At 40.1% G+C, this 16,107-nt stretch overlaps 1 protein-coding gene across 8 annotated transcripts in view; it reads right to left on the bottom strand.

The window, feature by feature from the left end:
- LOC121413603 (nuclear pore complex protein Nup98-Nup96-like) overlaps positions 1 to 16,107 on the bottom strand; it is a 49,872-nt gene that overhangs the window by 7,250 nt on the left and 26,515 nt on the right. For 3 of the 8 annotated variants that reach the window (XM_041606492.1, XM_041606500.1, XM_041606549.1), the window contains 16 exons: positions 15,556 to 15,681; positions 14,536 to 14,689; positions 12,976 to 13,179; positions 12,548 to 12,623; positions 11,554 to 11,656; positions 10,660 to 10,734; positions 9,934 to 9,993; positions 9,053 to 9,163; positions 8,460 to 8,584; positions 7,058 to 7,135; positions 5,495 to 5,703; positions 4,425 to 4,652; positions 3,517 to 3,656; positions 2,776 to 2,982; positions 2,150 to 2,390; positions 333 to 1,859 (listed from right to left, as the gene is read on the bottom strand). In XM_041606492.1, coding sequence (XP_041462426.1) covers positions 333 to 1,859; positions 2,150 to 2,390; positions 2,776 to 2,982; positions 3,517 to 3,656; positions 4,425 to 4,652; positions 5,495 to 5,703; positions 7,058 to 7,135; positions 8,460 to 8,584; positions 9,053 to 9,163; positions 9,934 to 9,993; positions 10,660 to 10,734; positions 11,554 to 11,656; positions 12,548 to 12,623; positions 12,976 to 13,179; positions 14,536 to 14,689; positions 15,556 to 15,681 — 3,664 coding nt within the window. The remainder of the gene's footprint in view (positions 1 to 332; positions 1,860 to 2,149; positions 2,391 to 2,775; positions 2,983 to 3,516; positions 3,657 to 4,424; positions 4,653 to 5,494; positions 5,704 to 7,057; positions 7,136 to 8,459; positions 8,585 to 9,052; positions 9,164 to 9,933; positions 9,994 to 10,659; positions 10,735 to 11,553; positions 11,657 to 12,547; positions 12,624 to 12,975; positions 13,180 to 14,535; positions 14,690 to 15,555; positions 15,682 to 16,107) is intronic. The other 5 variants (XM_041606517.1, XM_041606526.1, XM_041606534.1 and 2 more) reach the window with 5 other exon arrangements.

The raw sequence follows: 16,107 nt of genomic DNA, 5'->3' as shown, positions 1-16,107 counted from the left end.
TAGATTGTAATAATTTGTTGCGCAGTCAAGTAGGAATCTCAGCTCTCACAAATAAGAAAACTTCAGAGCTGCCAACCTGAGTGAAAACATTTAAAGTATTTTAAAGCTGAAAATCAATATTTTGATGAGGAAATTGTTACTTCCAAAGAAATTCCACAGAACACCACATAAAAACTAAAATTTTGCATGAAACTATCAGTGTTCTTGTCCATTTCAGTGCAAAGTACTGAAAAACAGTATTAGTTGATAGCTTTGGAACTCAAGCAGAAAAATTATCGCAAATGATGTTTTTCACTCTTGACAGACCCTGAAGCTTAATCCCTTCTACTCACCAGTGAAGCCGTCCTCAAATGCCTGCAAGCCATCAGCAATAGAAGCCTCCTGGTAGTTATGATACCAGAGGTGAACAGCCAAGGCTCTCTTCCAGTCCAGATCCTCGCAGACATTGACCGCTCCTCTCGAAGACTGCCATACCAACTGACCAGCAAGTAATGAATAAACCTTCAGGTACTCATCGGCGATGAACTGGTCAGCTCGCAATTGCTCCCAGTGGATGAGTTGTGTCCCCACCAGGTGGCGGGCTTCGTGGGTGGCACCAGCCTGGGCAAGGAGGAGCGCTAGTCTGTGGTCGCCGGATTCCTGCGCCTTGAGACACGCTTCGTTGATCTGCCTGCCGGTAAGGAGCGCAAAGATGGCCTCCACGTGACCTAGATGCCGGAACTTGGAGTCCTGGACCTCATCGTCAATGTGCTTTCTGCAGGAGTCTGAGAGCCACTGTGACATGGCTTTTCTCCTAGCCTTGCGATATGGGTAGCTTGTGGGATCCAGTGGACCTTTACCTTCTTCTTCTGGTAGTTGACCCCACAGGGCAACCATGAGAGCCCACACTAACCGTGTGTGTTCTAAGAGTTCTGGATCATACCCTGTACCTTCCTTCTTATCTGTAACAGATTCTTTGGCATACCTGTGTAGGGCATCGATACCAGATTGAGGTGCGAATGCAGGGCATGGCTGCGCTGTGGAACACATACTGTGGTCTAATTCTACCTCTAGGGATCTTTCATACATTCTTGACGTATGACCAGGCTTTCCAAACATGGGTGCAATGTTCACTTTCTCAAGAGTCACTTTGAAAGGGGAACTTTCCGTTGCTGGTTTGACCATAGACTTGGATGTCAGCAGCGTGAAAGGCATGGGCTCTTCTTTGATCTTGGGTCTGAACCCCTGGACACCAACAGCTTTCCCAGAATGGACAAGCGTCCAGTTCGGTCCCCATCCAACCCTAAAAGAGCGACCCATCATAAGTCCTGAATCAGCTAAGTGATCATGGCGCTCAAAGACCACAGAATCTTCCAGTGGAGCCATGCTGAGGTGGGGGCGTGCACCGACGATCTTTGGGATCTTCTCTTGAGGACTCATCCCAGCTGGCATGATAGGAACTTGATCTCTGGTGTCCATAGACTCTCTCAGGAAGCGAGGGATAGGGCTTGCCACTCTACCTTGCAACAGTGGGGATGACATCCCAGCGAGAAACTTGGCCGGACTTCCCATCATGCTGGCTTGCCACATATCTCCTGCCTGCTCTCGCTCAAACAAGGGCTCTCGTGATGGCCTTGGTATCCTCCTTTCTCCATCCCTCCCTGGGGCTTTGGCGAAGGATCCAGAATGCGCAAACGGTTCTTCCTCCTCCTCGGCAAAGAAAGATGCCTTCATGACTTGCATCCGGTGAGAGCTCACTCCGATGGCTTCAGCCAGACGGTGGGAGACGTCTAACGACCTTTGACCTCCCTCCATGACCTCATCGGGTCCAGGATGCTGATCAGTATCATCACACGGCATATAGGTGTCAAAGTCACCCGCTGGAACAAAGAGCCATAAATCTTTTATCAAAATCTCTTAAAAAAGATATTTGCATGAACTGATAATCAAAGCTAGAAATGTCCTCTTGGTATTCACATCACATCTTACGTTGTTGATTAAGAACCAATGCCTCAATTACATGTAGTATGACAAAGATTCTGGCAGTCATTACATCCTTTGTAATGCATGAAAATGGCAATATTCGATAAAAAGTGGTTTCCATTTCTAAAAAGTAGTTTTACTATTTCAAAATTAGTACCAAGCAACTGCAATGGGTCTAAAAACCTACCTTCTCCGGCCATGTATTGGTCTTGGATCATCTGACCCCCGAGACCTCTGCTTCTTGGGACAGACCGGTCAGATACTGTGTCCATAGCAAGCTCAAGCTCTTCTCTCATTGGTTCTTCAGGTAGGTATTGGATGCTTCCATTCTCTTGTAGGGGTGCTCTGGTGCTGCTGGATTTTTGTTTCTCATCCTTCTGCTTGGCTGGGGGAGGCTTGGTTGGTTCCTTGGCAGGGGCTTTATCAACCTGTGTGTGAAGTGGACAATATTGGGTTTTAGTAGTGACAATGTTGATCATGATCATCGTCATTATCTTCCTCCTCTTCCTAATCATCATCATCATCATCATCATTATCATCACCAGCATCATCAGCATCGTCGTCATCATCAGAATCATCATCATCATAATCATCACAGTCACCATCATCATACTCACTGCTGTCATCATCACTATCATCATACTCATTACCAGCACCATCATCATCACCAGCATAATTGCACCATCATCATCTGTCCATGAAATTCTTTGAATTCTTTAAATTTCGTGTGCATCCTTTATAAACTAAAATCTTCTATTTCCCATACAGCAGAAAACTGGAAAGATTAGCCTTGAGGTTTTAAGTATACAATACCTTTTTAACCCCCTTTTGCCCTTGCTGCTGCTGGGCCTGTCCTCCGTCCTCTTCGTCGCTATCAGTTAGACCATACTTTGAAAAATGCTGGACCTGGAACACCCACGATCCTGTCTCAGGACGGTATTCGATGAACTTTGCTCCAAGCTTGGCCGTTGCTCTCTCCAGCCTTTCCTCGTATTCCAGGGAAACCAACCTTTCAGGATCCTGGAAAAAATAAGTCATCAAGTGAAACAACATCTCTAAGTTAAGTTATGCAAAGTATGGCCCCGTACCACAAAGCTCAACAATTGATCGTACCCTAAATTGTCAGGGCCCCCGTCTCACAAAGAGTTACGATTGATCTAATCAATCTCAACTGTTCGGAAATCCATCCAGGAAATTATCTTGATCTCCTTAGTACACAAGGAACATCACACTGAATCTTCAAGACAATGATGAATGTATGAATATACATATCTATAAAATATTTTGAACAAATTTGCATTTTAGATATTGACGTTGCTGGCCGTCCATAGTTGTTGTTAATCGGATCAATCGCAACTCTTGTAAGACAGGATCCAGGACTGAGTGTACATTGGTCAACCAATTAGTGGTCAAAGCAATCAGTTGAAAAAATCATTTTATATATAAACAAATGAAAATTGGGTCAATATGTTCCTCATCAAATCAAACGTAGTTAAATAGACTTTGAAGTATGCATCCCGCTCCCCTCCTTTTCCATCGATGAATTCCCCATACCTTGATCGGTTGTCTCGTTGACTTGTCAATGGGCCAGGTCTGGTCTAGGGTCACCTCTGCTTTCTTGTTGAGTCCTGTACCAACATTAGGCTTACATGTGTCGTCTGGGTAGATCGTGATCTCCTTCCGTCTGAAGTGAACTGCACGAAGGAGAATATATTTCAAAGCATGAAGGCAATTTCATAAACCATTTTGTACACCCAACCCACATTTTTTTTTTGCATTCTTATTTCACTTCACGGCCCACAGGGAGAACAGTTTTCAGAACAAGCAGCTTCCCTGGACAATCTATTATTATTATTACTTCATGAACTACATAAGCCATGATGATATGAGAACATTATACAACTTCTTCATATGAAATAAAAAAATTAGGTAAGATTCTTCAAATTTAAATCAAAAATAGAATAAATTGACTGGATTACCTAATTATCAATACACAAATTCTTGTGTCACATTACCCACTCCAGGTAAAAGGTCACCTCTATGCCACCCCTTTATTTGGTCTCCGCTTAACATGGAGTCAATATCGGTCGCGAAGAGCAAAGTAACTCTCCCCCAGATTGCGTATGTTGTCCGCAAGCGGATTGACCGATTCTCAGATAGTCTACCATCATGGCTAAACCCATCAGGTCTCAATCAACTAGATCTAAATGCCACTAGGCTCAATCATCACTCATACTCAATTGTGTTAACTGTCATTCAGTCTAATGCCCAGATGGTATCCATTTCCACTTTGTCGACTTACTCCAGCGCAATTTGTCAAATGAAGTTTGATTCACAAAAAAGTTCATAACATCACATAAATTAAGTGTTATCAGACGAAGTTTATGGACCCCGAAAAAATTGAAATACATCGCAAGTAATCGAAATATTTCTCAATGAAAGTATCGACTTCATGAACTTACCAATGTCATCTAGATTGAGGCCTTTAACGTTGGTCATCCCAGGGAAGAAGACACTACCGTATCTCTCTCTTCCAACAGTGAAATCATCCACAAAGCAATTCCCGTCATCATCGGTGAGGTCTGCCAATTCTCTGAGGGTGGGGATGGTATAGTAACCCGTGCGACGTAGGACCACCTTGGCGGGGTGGGGCGGGGGTTGGTTCTCTTGATCCAATATCTCATCTTCACCTGTGATGACAAAGATTATTTCAGTGAAGGGAGGGAATCATAATATAGTGCACAGAGTACTATTATCTTTATAGGGCCATTTAGTGTGGCATTAAGATTGAATATTTTTTGGTCTGCACAATATCAGAGAGTATTTTACCAATCATAGATATCTAACTAATGGCCCTGAGGCTTATCTTCAAAACTTGAAGTATCAATGCATCCATTTCATTTGATTGACTGTACGTGTCTCATGTGTCTATGTTCGATGTAATTATCTTAATGTTGTTGTTCTCTGTAATGGAGCCCCTTGCTCGACAAGCGTAAGCTTCTTGAGGTTTTCTAATCTTTGTACATTTCATATTGTAACATCTGAAGTAAATCTAAACATCATGCCGTATCATCCCACTTGACTGATGATATCATCCAAAATTTAAGAAATTTTAATTCTCAAAATGGTTAATTGTCAGTGTTGTGTATTTTATTTATTTCAATGGTCTATCCTTGTGGAGGATATTGTGCAGATAGGGACAGTGATTTTCAGCTTCAAAGACTGGTCTTACATTTCTGAAAACCTGTAATTCAATTTCAAACTTGATCTACAATATAAATTCAGTTTTTTCAAAGAAAGTTCACATTAAAAAACATGAATTCCATCTTGCAAAGGTAACTTTAATGAATTTTCACATGCAAATAACCAAAACGGATTCCATTTTGATTTACCTTATAAGCAGAAAACCACTGTCCATACATTGATGACTAGCAGAATTAGTTAGGTACTGGAGAACCAACTGGTATGATACGACCTCAGACCTAATACACATACTGAATGATATAAAATAATGACATGAAATGACACTCACCTGAGACCTCTAGAGACACATCACCCTGGCTTCCCCTGCTGACATTGAGAGGCTCCTTGGTGGATGCTGGAGGGGATCCGCCCGGAGAGAGGGAGCTGACCGGTGGAGGTGGAGCAGCACCGGAGCCACTGGGTTTCCTCTGCTGTCTCTTTGGCTGTGCGTTCATAGCATGGATCGTGCAGTCAGGGTCCTCATGCTTGTTGCCAGGACTATGGGATAAACAAAACGTATTACAGTCAAAAGTAATAATAATACTATGCAACTTTTATATAGCGCTTATTACAATTGCTTCTAAGCACTGCAAACTATTACCCCGGCTTTAGCACGGCTATCCTAATTGGACGCTCGAGCATTCAAGAAACTACGTGTCGTGTGGTCCAGTGGTTAGAGCATTGGACTTATAATTGCAAGGTTGTGAGTTTGAATCCCAACTCTGCCATTGTCTCCACTTTGATAAAAAGGCCCGAGAGTGATATCTGTCATCTATAACATCAGCCACTATGACTGATTAACATAGACGTAAAATGTTTCCTGGGTAATATACCAGCTTGGCGTTTACCAGCAAAATGCTGTCCAGCCGAGTTCCTACAGGAGTTACATGTGCTATAAACAGAAACAATAAACAGAAACAGAACTCCTTCCTACCAGGCCAATTTACTACACCTGGGTCGAGTGGCAAATGAAGATAAAGAAGCGAGTTCTGCGGTGGGATTCAAACCCAAGACCTTGTGGTTCAAAGTCTGGAGACTTATCCACTGAACCACAACACCTCTAAAAACCTGTGTTAGTGGCCACAACTCAATAGCTGCCACCTGACTGTAGTGACCAAAAAAAAAATGATTCCCACAGAGGAAGATTGTGTGTATAAGAACCTGTGTATGAAGGCTACATTTTGTGTTTTCCTTTTATAGGTAGTCACTATAGACAGGTTTCACTGTAGTAAAATGTAATAAGATGAGTGATTTCTATCTTTGCTCTCCATGTGGTTGAGTCTTTTGTTGATTTGCATTGAATATGAAACCATGACAACCAAACTTATGTATTTCCAAGAATACTCTGAATACCATCCTGGTGAGCCCTTGAGATAGCAATACTACTTTGTCAATTAAAATTTACAGACTTTAAAGCCCAAATTCACAAATAATGCTTATTAAAAAATGTCCAATGCTGACGCACGCTTCTGTCACCGTGCGCCAAATTGACGCCTGTTGCCATGATGGTTAAGTACATGTACACTATTTTATTCATGAGTCCACTGTTTAAAGAGTGGATACTTTAATTCAAAACAGTGGACTCATGAATAAAATAGCGTGGATAACCATGGCAACAGGTGTCAATTTGGCGCACTGTGACAAAAGCATGCATCAGCACTGGACATTTTTTTAACATACACAGTAAAAACCACCTTGTGAATTCGAGCCCTAAAGTTGGAATCTTTTAAAAAAGTCCACCTGTGACTAAATAACTACTCACAACAGTGAACCTCATCTCTATTTGATATGTGTTACATGAACCTCCCAATTTCATACAAAGGTGGAAAAAAAGAATGAATGAATTTCTAACCTTTCCATGGCAGTTGTATCTTCTAAGACCTTAGGTTTGTTGAAGAGGGGAATGTCTGAAGTATTTGGTTCCTCATCGCTGTAAAAAAAAATGGGGGGAATGTAAAATAATCAAAGTTTAGAGGCATGCAACTCTCATTTTCATTTTTCTTCACGAACTGCTCAAATCATGACTATTTGAAACAGTTGCAAATTTGATAATAATCTGCGCAGTGCAAATCTCATAAGTTCTTTTACATATAACCTTTAATTCCACCATCCTAATGAATTCTCAAATTCTATAAAACCATTTATTCAAGACAATAGACTTGATTTATCACTGTCAACCTGAAAACAGGTTCCTCACACAAAATGCTTTCCCGAGTCAAATTCATTAAGGAAACTCATTGCAATTAGCCATCAGTATCCAATCTACAACAGAGAGAGTACAAAGAAATATAATAATAATAATACATGTAATAGGCATTTATATGGCGCCATCTATCTACAAATATTATATTCCGAGGCGTATAAGAAAAAGAAAGAATGAGAGAATTTGGATAAGTATCAAAGTGCCAATAATACTGTAAGAAAAGGAAAGACTTCAGTTTAGATTTGAAAGTCTCCAGTGATGATATAATTCTTGAATTCAATAGCAACTATCCCAAAGGGAAGGTGCTGCGGCAGAGAAAGCTTGTTCGCCACAGGCTACATGTGGTTTGGGAGTCTTTACCCTTTGAACCCCATAGGCCGGTATTCCGGACTACCAATTCCGGCCAACCAGTTAATGCGCATATACCCGATAGGCCGGAATTACAGCCATGTGACTTCAAAAACATGTCAGGTGATCTTTTAAAAATGACGTCATCCTTCTAGTACGGGAAGGAATATTTAGTCGATAATTTCAGTCAAGGTTGGCATGATTTTGGAAGGATTTAGCATAAAAATGGTCAAAATATGCCACTTTTTTGTGGTTGCTTGTGTAGTATGTGCGGTAATACACGGTGTAATACGCGGCGAGTCACATGCTTACTATGGGGAAGCAATTGGTATATTTGACTTTGGTGAAAACAGTGATTTTGAGCCCAAAACAGACACGAAAGTTGATATTTCTGTTTGTAGACTAGGTCTACGAGAAGGTAAACAACTTCAGCCGGCTTGGTCCGGGTACTAGCGGGGGGGGAGATGCCGTTGGGTCTTGAATCATGGGAGTTGAATGTGGTCGATAAGTGCAAATAATTCAGGGTATGGGTCACCGCCGCCCCTTATAATTCAGGGTTCAAAGGGTTAAGAAGCTGCTGAAATGATGATCTACAACTACGAGCTGGTGTATAAGGCACGACAAGGTCTTGTCAATATTTTGGTGCCATACTATTTGAAACTTAACATTAAAGGGTAATGGAAATGAAAAGAGGTACACTCACTCTTTGTCGGGTGTAAGACGAACCGATGCATTAGACTGATCTCTTGGGTAGACTGGAAGGGGTGAGGCAAGCTCATCAGGTTTGACTGAACTCCTAGAACCATGATAACTCTCATTCCTAGAGTCCTGAAGCATTGTGGGAAGCAAACAGTGTTATTAATTTGTAGTGGAGGATGGGAGAGATAAGGGGAGAGGGATGGGAGGGGTAGGGGTCTGGAATGCCCCATGGGTAGACTGGTAGGGGCGAGGCACGCTAAACGTAGCTATCATTTCTACTTTTCCTAGAGTCCTGATACATTATAGGAAACAATAAGTGTCATCAGGTTGGAGACTACAAGAACAGGACATGAGGCTGTAGAACAGAATCTACCTAACTTGCCTTCAGTTTGAAAACAACAAACCAATATCGCCCCACACTTATGTTTTAATTTAAACAATAACTTTGTTTGAGAGTGATTTGGACAGCACAATAACCCAAGATTGTTTTTCAAATATATTTTTTCAAAGTAGAAATCCTTTTTATGGTATGTGCACAAATAGGGGCCTCACTGATAAGAAATTTCATTAGGAAAAAAATATGTCATATTGGCTTACATCCTGACTTCCTTTGTTTTTTATGACAAGCTTCTTGATGCTTCGTCTGGTAACAAACGTTTCAGAGTTGAGAGTATTGTCTTCTTCCTCTAATCCATCAAAGAGTTTAGACTGAAAAGAAAAAAAAACAGTGTAAATTATCATTATCGTACAATACCTACTTAACTTGTTGTATGTGAGAGATTTGCTGACCACAGGGTAGTCAACATGATCAGTGTTTCTCTTTCAAAGTGGCCACAAACCCCATTTAAACACTTCTGTTTCCTTGGGATCTCACGCAGAGTGGTCTAGTGGTTAGAGCACTGATGTCTCTAACCAATAGTTAGATCATTGGACTCACGATAGCAAGGTTGTGAGTTCAAATCCTCGCTCTGCCATTGTCTCCATTTTGATAAAAAGACCCGAGAGTAATTTCTGTCGTCTAGAAGGTCAGCCACTATGCTTGATTAACTTGGACGTAAAATGTTTCCTATGTAACTGGTTATATACCAGCAAAGATCTGTCCTGCCGAGTTCCTACAAGAGTTACCATAACAGAGAAACATAGTTCAACTGATTAATCCTTATTCTTTCCTGTGCTTGGTATTCATTGTCCATGTTAGACATTTCTTGAATTGTTCAATACTTACTTTAGGCCCATGTCTTATGAAGAAATTGGTTGACCCACAAGCTCATCATAACTCGATTCAATTTTTTGTTTTCCCACAAGCCAAATTCACACATGAATTAATTTTGAAGTTGATACCTCAAACGGTTATTCTCTCATCATTGAGAACAATATATTTCCTTGTATGGAATGACCTCTGTGACCTTTGACCTCATGACCCTAAAAAATGATGAACATTGGTAACGCATATACTGAGAAATGCACAAATTGCCTACCTTTCCTCCGCCTCTCTGTAGCAGCTTCGGTCGTAGCTTGGCTCCTGGTCTCGCTGACACCTGCAAGATTGAATTCAAATAGCACTTTAATCACCAGTGCAGTGAAACCTGTCTATAGTGACCACAAATAGGAACGTAAATGTGTTCTTTAAAGACAGGTCCTTATACATACACGTACAATCTGCATCTATGAGAATCAAAGATTTTGATGTATTAAAATCAGAGTTAAAGACATGTACAAGCTATTCATTGAAAATGGATCTTTCCACATGCACAGAGACAATTTGTATGGTATTATGTGTATGTGAGGGCTAAATACTGTCATTAGTTTACACTGAAAAATATTCTGGGAAGACATACATGTATACTGTAGATTTAGAAATGAAACTGCATGAATTTCTCAAGGATTATCTGTTTGGAGCATGTGGTGGAGTGGATAAGTCTTCTGATTTTGAAACAGAGGGACGTGGGTTCCAATCCCAACCATGGCGCAATATCCTTCAGCAAGTAAGTGATCCCCATTGTGCTACACTCAACCCAGGTGAGGTACATTAGTACCCTGCAGGATTAATTCCTTGAATGCACCAAGCACCTTTCACAGCTAGAGCAAGAGCCCAGTAATACATAGTGCAGTGCACCATTAAATAGGCAACTAGATAATGGGCACCTCATATATGCTAGACACATGTATTATTTTCATCATTTATTCATTATTTTTATAGTTACCTTATAATGTGATGGAGAGCTCAGTGACTTCTGAGAGGAACTTCCAGGAAGAGCGTCTTTCTTCTTATCAGAATCCTACAAAGATAAAAGAATGAACAAAGTACTGCCACTGATTAAGGTACTGCAAAAAAAAAGTTCAGCAAACAAGGTGGTTCACAAACCACGAGTCTTGCCTGAATTCAAGATCAATAAAATATGCAATATGACTCCTAGATAACGTTTGACTTTATCATCCTCAAGAACACATATGTGGCATTACCATTACTGATGCAGAAATTAAGAAATGAGAGCAATTTGAACAAAAACTCAATTTTTTTACCCCTAGATGACCATTGACCCCATCTTCCTCAACACACATGTGGTATTACCCTTGGATAATTTTAGCTAAGTGTGATCAAAATTGATGCAGAAATAAAGAAATGAGAGGAAGTTGAAGAAAAACTTCTAAAAAGGATGAACATGACCTTTTATCATGACATTTTACCCCATCATTCTCATTAGGTTACATGTGGCATTGCCCAAGGATCATATATACCAATTATAAACATAATTGATGTAAAAAATAAAGAAATGAGAGCAAGTTGAACAAAAACTTTACCATTTAGATTAGACTAACATGATTACTAAGTCTCTGCCGAACTTTGTTCAGGCAAGACAAAAACTTCTAAATAAGTAAACAAAAACAAAAAAATCAAACAAAAGAAACAACACTTCCAAGAACATTAACTGCTAATACAAGGAATCATCTCTAAACATTTTAAATTTCTTGGCTCACTGTTGGGGTTTTCTTTCTCAAAGCAACACTTTCTCTTAACCTGTTGACTATTCGGAAAAAAAATCTTACAAATTCTTTCTACGTGAGACTGCTAAGTGAGAGCTATTTTGCTGACTTACCACAAGTATGTTCTTGAAGAGAGGGTTGTCCCCGTAAGGTGAGTTGAAGAGAGTCATCAACTGCTGTTGGACTTGAGTGTTCATATCGACATTGGCTTGTTGACTGAAAATAAAAACAGAACATTTCATCAGGGGGGTGTTTCATCAACATTTTTGTCCGACAAGTTGTCAGATCTGACAACTTTTCTGGACTTTGATTGGCTGAGAAGCACTGTTACTATGGTAACTGTCGGATAAAATGGGACTTGTCGGATAAAATGTCTGACAAGTCCTTTCATGAAACGCTCCCCAGGTCTAATATATACATGGCTCTCAACACCATCATCTCCATCACCTAGGTACAATCACCATCTCCACTGCCACTATCACTTTCATCACCACCATCACCACTATTTTCACCATCATCATTACCATCATCACCACCACCACAACCTTCATCCTCATTATCATAACCACCACAATCATCATCATCGTCATTGTCATCATCATCATCATCATCACCACCATAATCATCATCATCACCATAATCATCATCATCACCATAATCATCATCATCACCATAATCATCATCATCACCATAATCATCATCATCACCATAATCATCATCATCACCATAATCATCATCATCACCATAATCATCATCACCACCATAATCATCACCATAATCATCATCATCACCATAATCATCATCATTACCATAATCATCATCATCACCATAATCATCATCATCATCATCATCATCACCACCATAATCATCATCATCACCATAATCATCATCATCACCATTATCATCATCATCACCACCATAATCATCATCATTACCATAATCATCATCATCATCATCATCATCACCATAATCATCATCATTACCACATCCTCATCTTTATAACCACCACCACCACCATCATCATCATCCTCCTTGTCATCATCATCAAGTGCCCTACTCCCCCTCTTGATGAATCCTACAGTGAATCTACGACTGCCTTGTACTTACCCTCCTACACCTTGAGCAGCTCCGATTCCTCCACCAGTCAAACCAGTAGTGCCTCCCAGACCACTGCCAAATGTACCTGAGAAATCATATCAATAAAATATCATAATAATAGTAGTAATAACATACCGCTTTTACACCAGAACGACATCTCTAAGGTAGAGCTATCAACATGAACAAGAACATTTCAGTATTTTATAAGCTGAAAATATGTAGATTGGTGAGAAAAATCAGTATTTTTAAAGGAATACATATACAGTGCAGAACAAATAACATTGAAACAGAAATCAGTATTTAACATTAAACTTCAGTATTCTTCTTACTTTCAGTAATAAATACTGAAAATAAGTACTATTTGGCAGTTCTGCTAAGGGCTTTACAGGTAAATTATTACCCCTGTCATCGGATCCTAGCAGGCCCAAAGGAATTACCTGTGGTTCCAAATGTTGTCCCAAGTCCCGCTGGCTTGTTACCTCCAAAGAGAGAACCGGAAGTGCCCCCACCAAAGGTTGAACCTAGGTTGCCTGTACCAAAGGTACCGCCAGACAATCCCCCTGTACCAAAGCCTGTAGTCCCCTTGCTACCTCCGAACAGACTGGACCCAGTACCGGCACCGCTTCCGAAACCTGTTGTACCTTACAAAATGTTATGTGTCATGAGATATAGTGTGTTCTACTGAAGTTTGGAATGCTTATGAATATTCAAAGGTATAGTGTGAAGAGCAAGCTAAGAATTCCTAGTTTTCTGCGATAGTGAATACTGAAGAAAAATTCACAGAATTCAGAAGGAACAAAGAATGAATCCCCCCAAAAAAACTAAAAAATCTTGAAATTCTAAGAAAAATCCAATAAACAAAACAGCATATGTACCCCCCCCATGTTTTACAAAGACTTATCATTGAACCAATCAATCATAACTCTATGGAAATCCATCAGTGTCAAAAAATCTTCTACATTAAATTTGCAAAATGTCCTTCGTAAACAAAGATGAACACACCAAATTGTCAAGAAAGCAATGAATTTATGTAATATCCATCATAATTAGAAAACATTTTCAACAAACATGCATTTTAGATGTGGGCGATGCTGGCTTTCCATAAGGCCTGGTCACACCGCCCGAGCGTTGATGGAGCGGAGAGAAAAATAATCATCACCGCTCGCTACCATTCACCATTTTCAATTTCGATTGTTTTTATTTTGTTTTCGATTTTTTCCCCCAATTTTGTGAGCGAAATTCGACTCTCTTTCCCTTCCGCTCAACAACCGCTCCAACAACGCTCGGGCGGAGTGACCACGCCTATAGTTGAGATTAATCCGATCAATCTCAGCTCTTTGTACAACGGGGCCCTGAACAGTGTTCAACACGTTTTTGTCAAGCTTTATCTGCATTGAAATTTGTGTTTTTCCAAGATATTTACTTTTTACAATGTAAATGTCCCTGAGGAACTAAACAAAACCTGAAGAATCCCAACGCAATGTTTATAGCACAGAATAACACCGAATATGTATTTTTGGTAAACAGAAAACTGGGGTCTCAACAACAAGCTGTCAAGACGATAGTTGCAACAAACAATTATTTCTTGAAAAAGTCTTTAAAATCAAGGCTAATTGTCAAAACATTATCATACATCTAGATCTGGTACATTAATGTCAACTTATCTTTGTAAAATCATGAAATCTTAGCTAAAAATTGATAATTCTGATGATCACTCACACAGAAAAGCATATGTGGGACAGTGCATTAATATTGCTTCAAAAAAATACCCGACATCTGATGGAATTCCGTGGTTAGTTTGCTAATTTCTCAGTAATTACAGCATTTTCCTACAGAGTTATTTGGCACATATTTTTTATCCATACATAGAAACACTTTGGTGGTAATTTCATTGGATTCTGTTCGAACTCATTTTGAGATTGTTACCACAACTGGTATTTATCTTTAACTGTGACTAAGTACGAAATGAAAATTTTAAAGTGAATGTTTCCACTCACCGAATCCTGTACCTGTTCCGGTTCCTAGGGTTAGCCCTGGCTTGCTAGTGGCTCCAAACAGACCTCCGGTCCCTGTACTGGTTCCAAGACTCAGACCCGTCTGGCTGGCGGGAGTTCCAAAGTTCGGGGCCGTCTTTCCGAATAGGCCACCCTGCTGGTAAAAATTTGGTAACAAGAGAAAGTTGGTATAAGGATTTTTGAAAAGGGTAAATAGCCACTAGGTCTACACCCACTTTGTCAACTATCCATTTGGTTTAATTAATTCACCAGTTCGTCTAAAACCCATTTGGTCTAATTGCCATTTAGTCCATTCACATGTACCATTTTGTCTAACTTTTCCAGGAAGGCTATTCCCATTTCATCTGACATCTATGTAGTCCATTATTATTATTATTATTTAGTCCATGTGATTAGACAAACTGTTTATATACCAAATTTTCACTTGCAAAGTGCAAAGTAATGAAAACAAGGCAAAAGCAAGTTTGTGTCTCGCCCACTTATGAAAATAACCAGAAATCGTTATTTGCCAGGGCACGCAACATAATTGTATCGAAACTTCACTGTGAAATGACTGGGATGGAATAACACTTGTCATAAGAGCCTTTGACATAAACTTTAACGTTGACCTGAAAATGACCTTTGACCTTACCATGTGACCTCCGACTGCAGCATAGCATGCAGGTCCCCCAGTCCATCTACCATCAAAGTTTGTTTGAAAAGCGACTTACGGTTGTGGAGTCATGTGTCATAAGGTTTGTGACGGACGGACAACTTTTGGATCCCTACATTAGGTCTCGCCTTCACCTTTGGTGGGCGAGGCAAAGAAGATAAAGTGGAAATTAGACTGTCTGTGTACTAGACTAAAGTTAAACCATGTGAATATTTAACCAAGATGAGTTTGGAGCAATGGTAATTAGATAAAATTGATAATTTTTATCATCAGCCAACAACTCACCCCCATCACCCCACTCCCTCTATCTCTATCCTAATACCATCAGCACCATTACAATTACTTCATACCTGGGTCTGCTGTCCAAAGGTACCAGTTCCGAATCCTCCCGTACCAAAGCCAGTTGAACCTGTTGAGCCTGGGGTGCTTCCAAATAGACCGGTGCCTGGGGTCTGTGAGGTACCACCAAATAGACTCTGTCAATTGATACAATCAGGAAAACATAATTCAGCTGAACCTAGAGCTTGCAAATAGGTGCAAATATTGATGATTAACTCCCAATAAGTCCTAATGACAGATACACCTTTCTGCAAATGCTGTTCTCTACAGCTGGAAACCACAGCCGTGGTAGATAAAAGCTCGTCAATAGCTTTTGTAAAGGCTCATATACGTGAATCACACTCCAGCATCACCCAACGTTCCAAGCTTACACTAAAGTACAGTGGCTGTCGAATCTCTTTTCTGCTGTTTATTTCTTGTGAAAATTCAGAAACATCTAGCCATCACTCTCTTAACATTTTTTTGAAGGAATCTTTGAGAATGTATCTAAAAAATTTAGTAATTCAATATCAGATAGCTACAGAAAAAAAAAATCTTGAAATTTTCAAGCAATCCCATGCTCA

The sequence above is a fragment of the Lytechinus variegatus genome, chromosome 1 (assembly GCF_018143015.1).
Source record: "Lytechinus variegatus isolate NC3 chromosome 1, Lvar_3.0, whole genome shotgun sequence".
Lineage (NCBI taxonomy): Eukaryota > Metazoa > Echinodermata > Echinoidea > Temnopleuroida > Toxopneustidae > Lytechinus > Lytechinus variegatus.
Note: the sequence above shows the minus strand (reverse complement) of the source record. Positions and strands in the feature narration are given on the sequence as shown.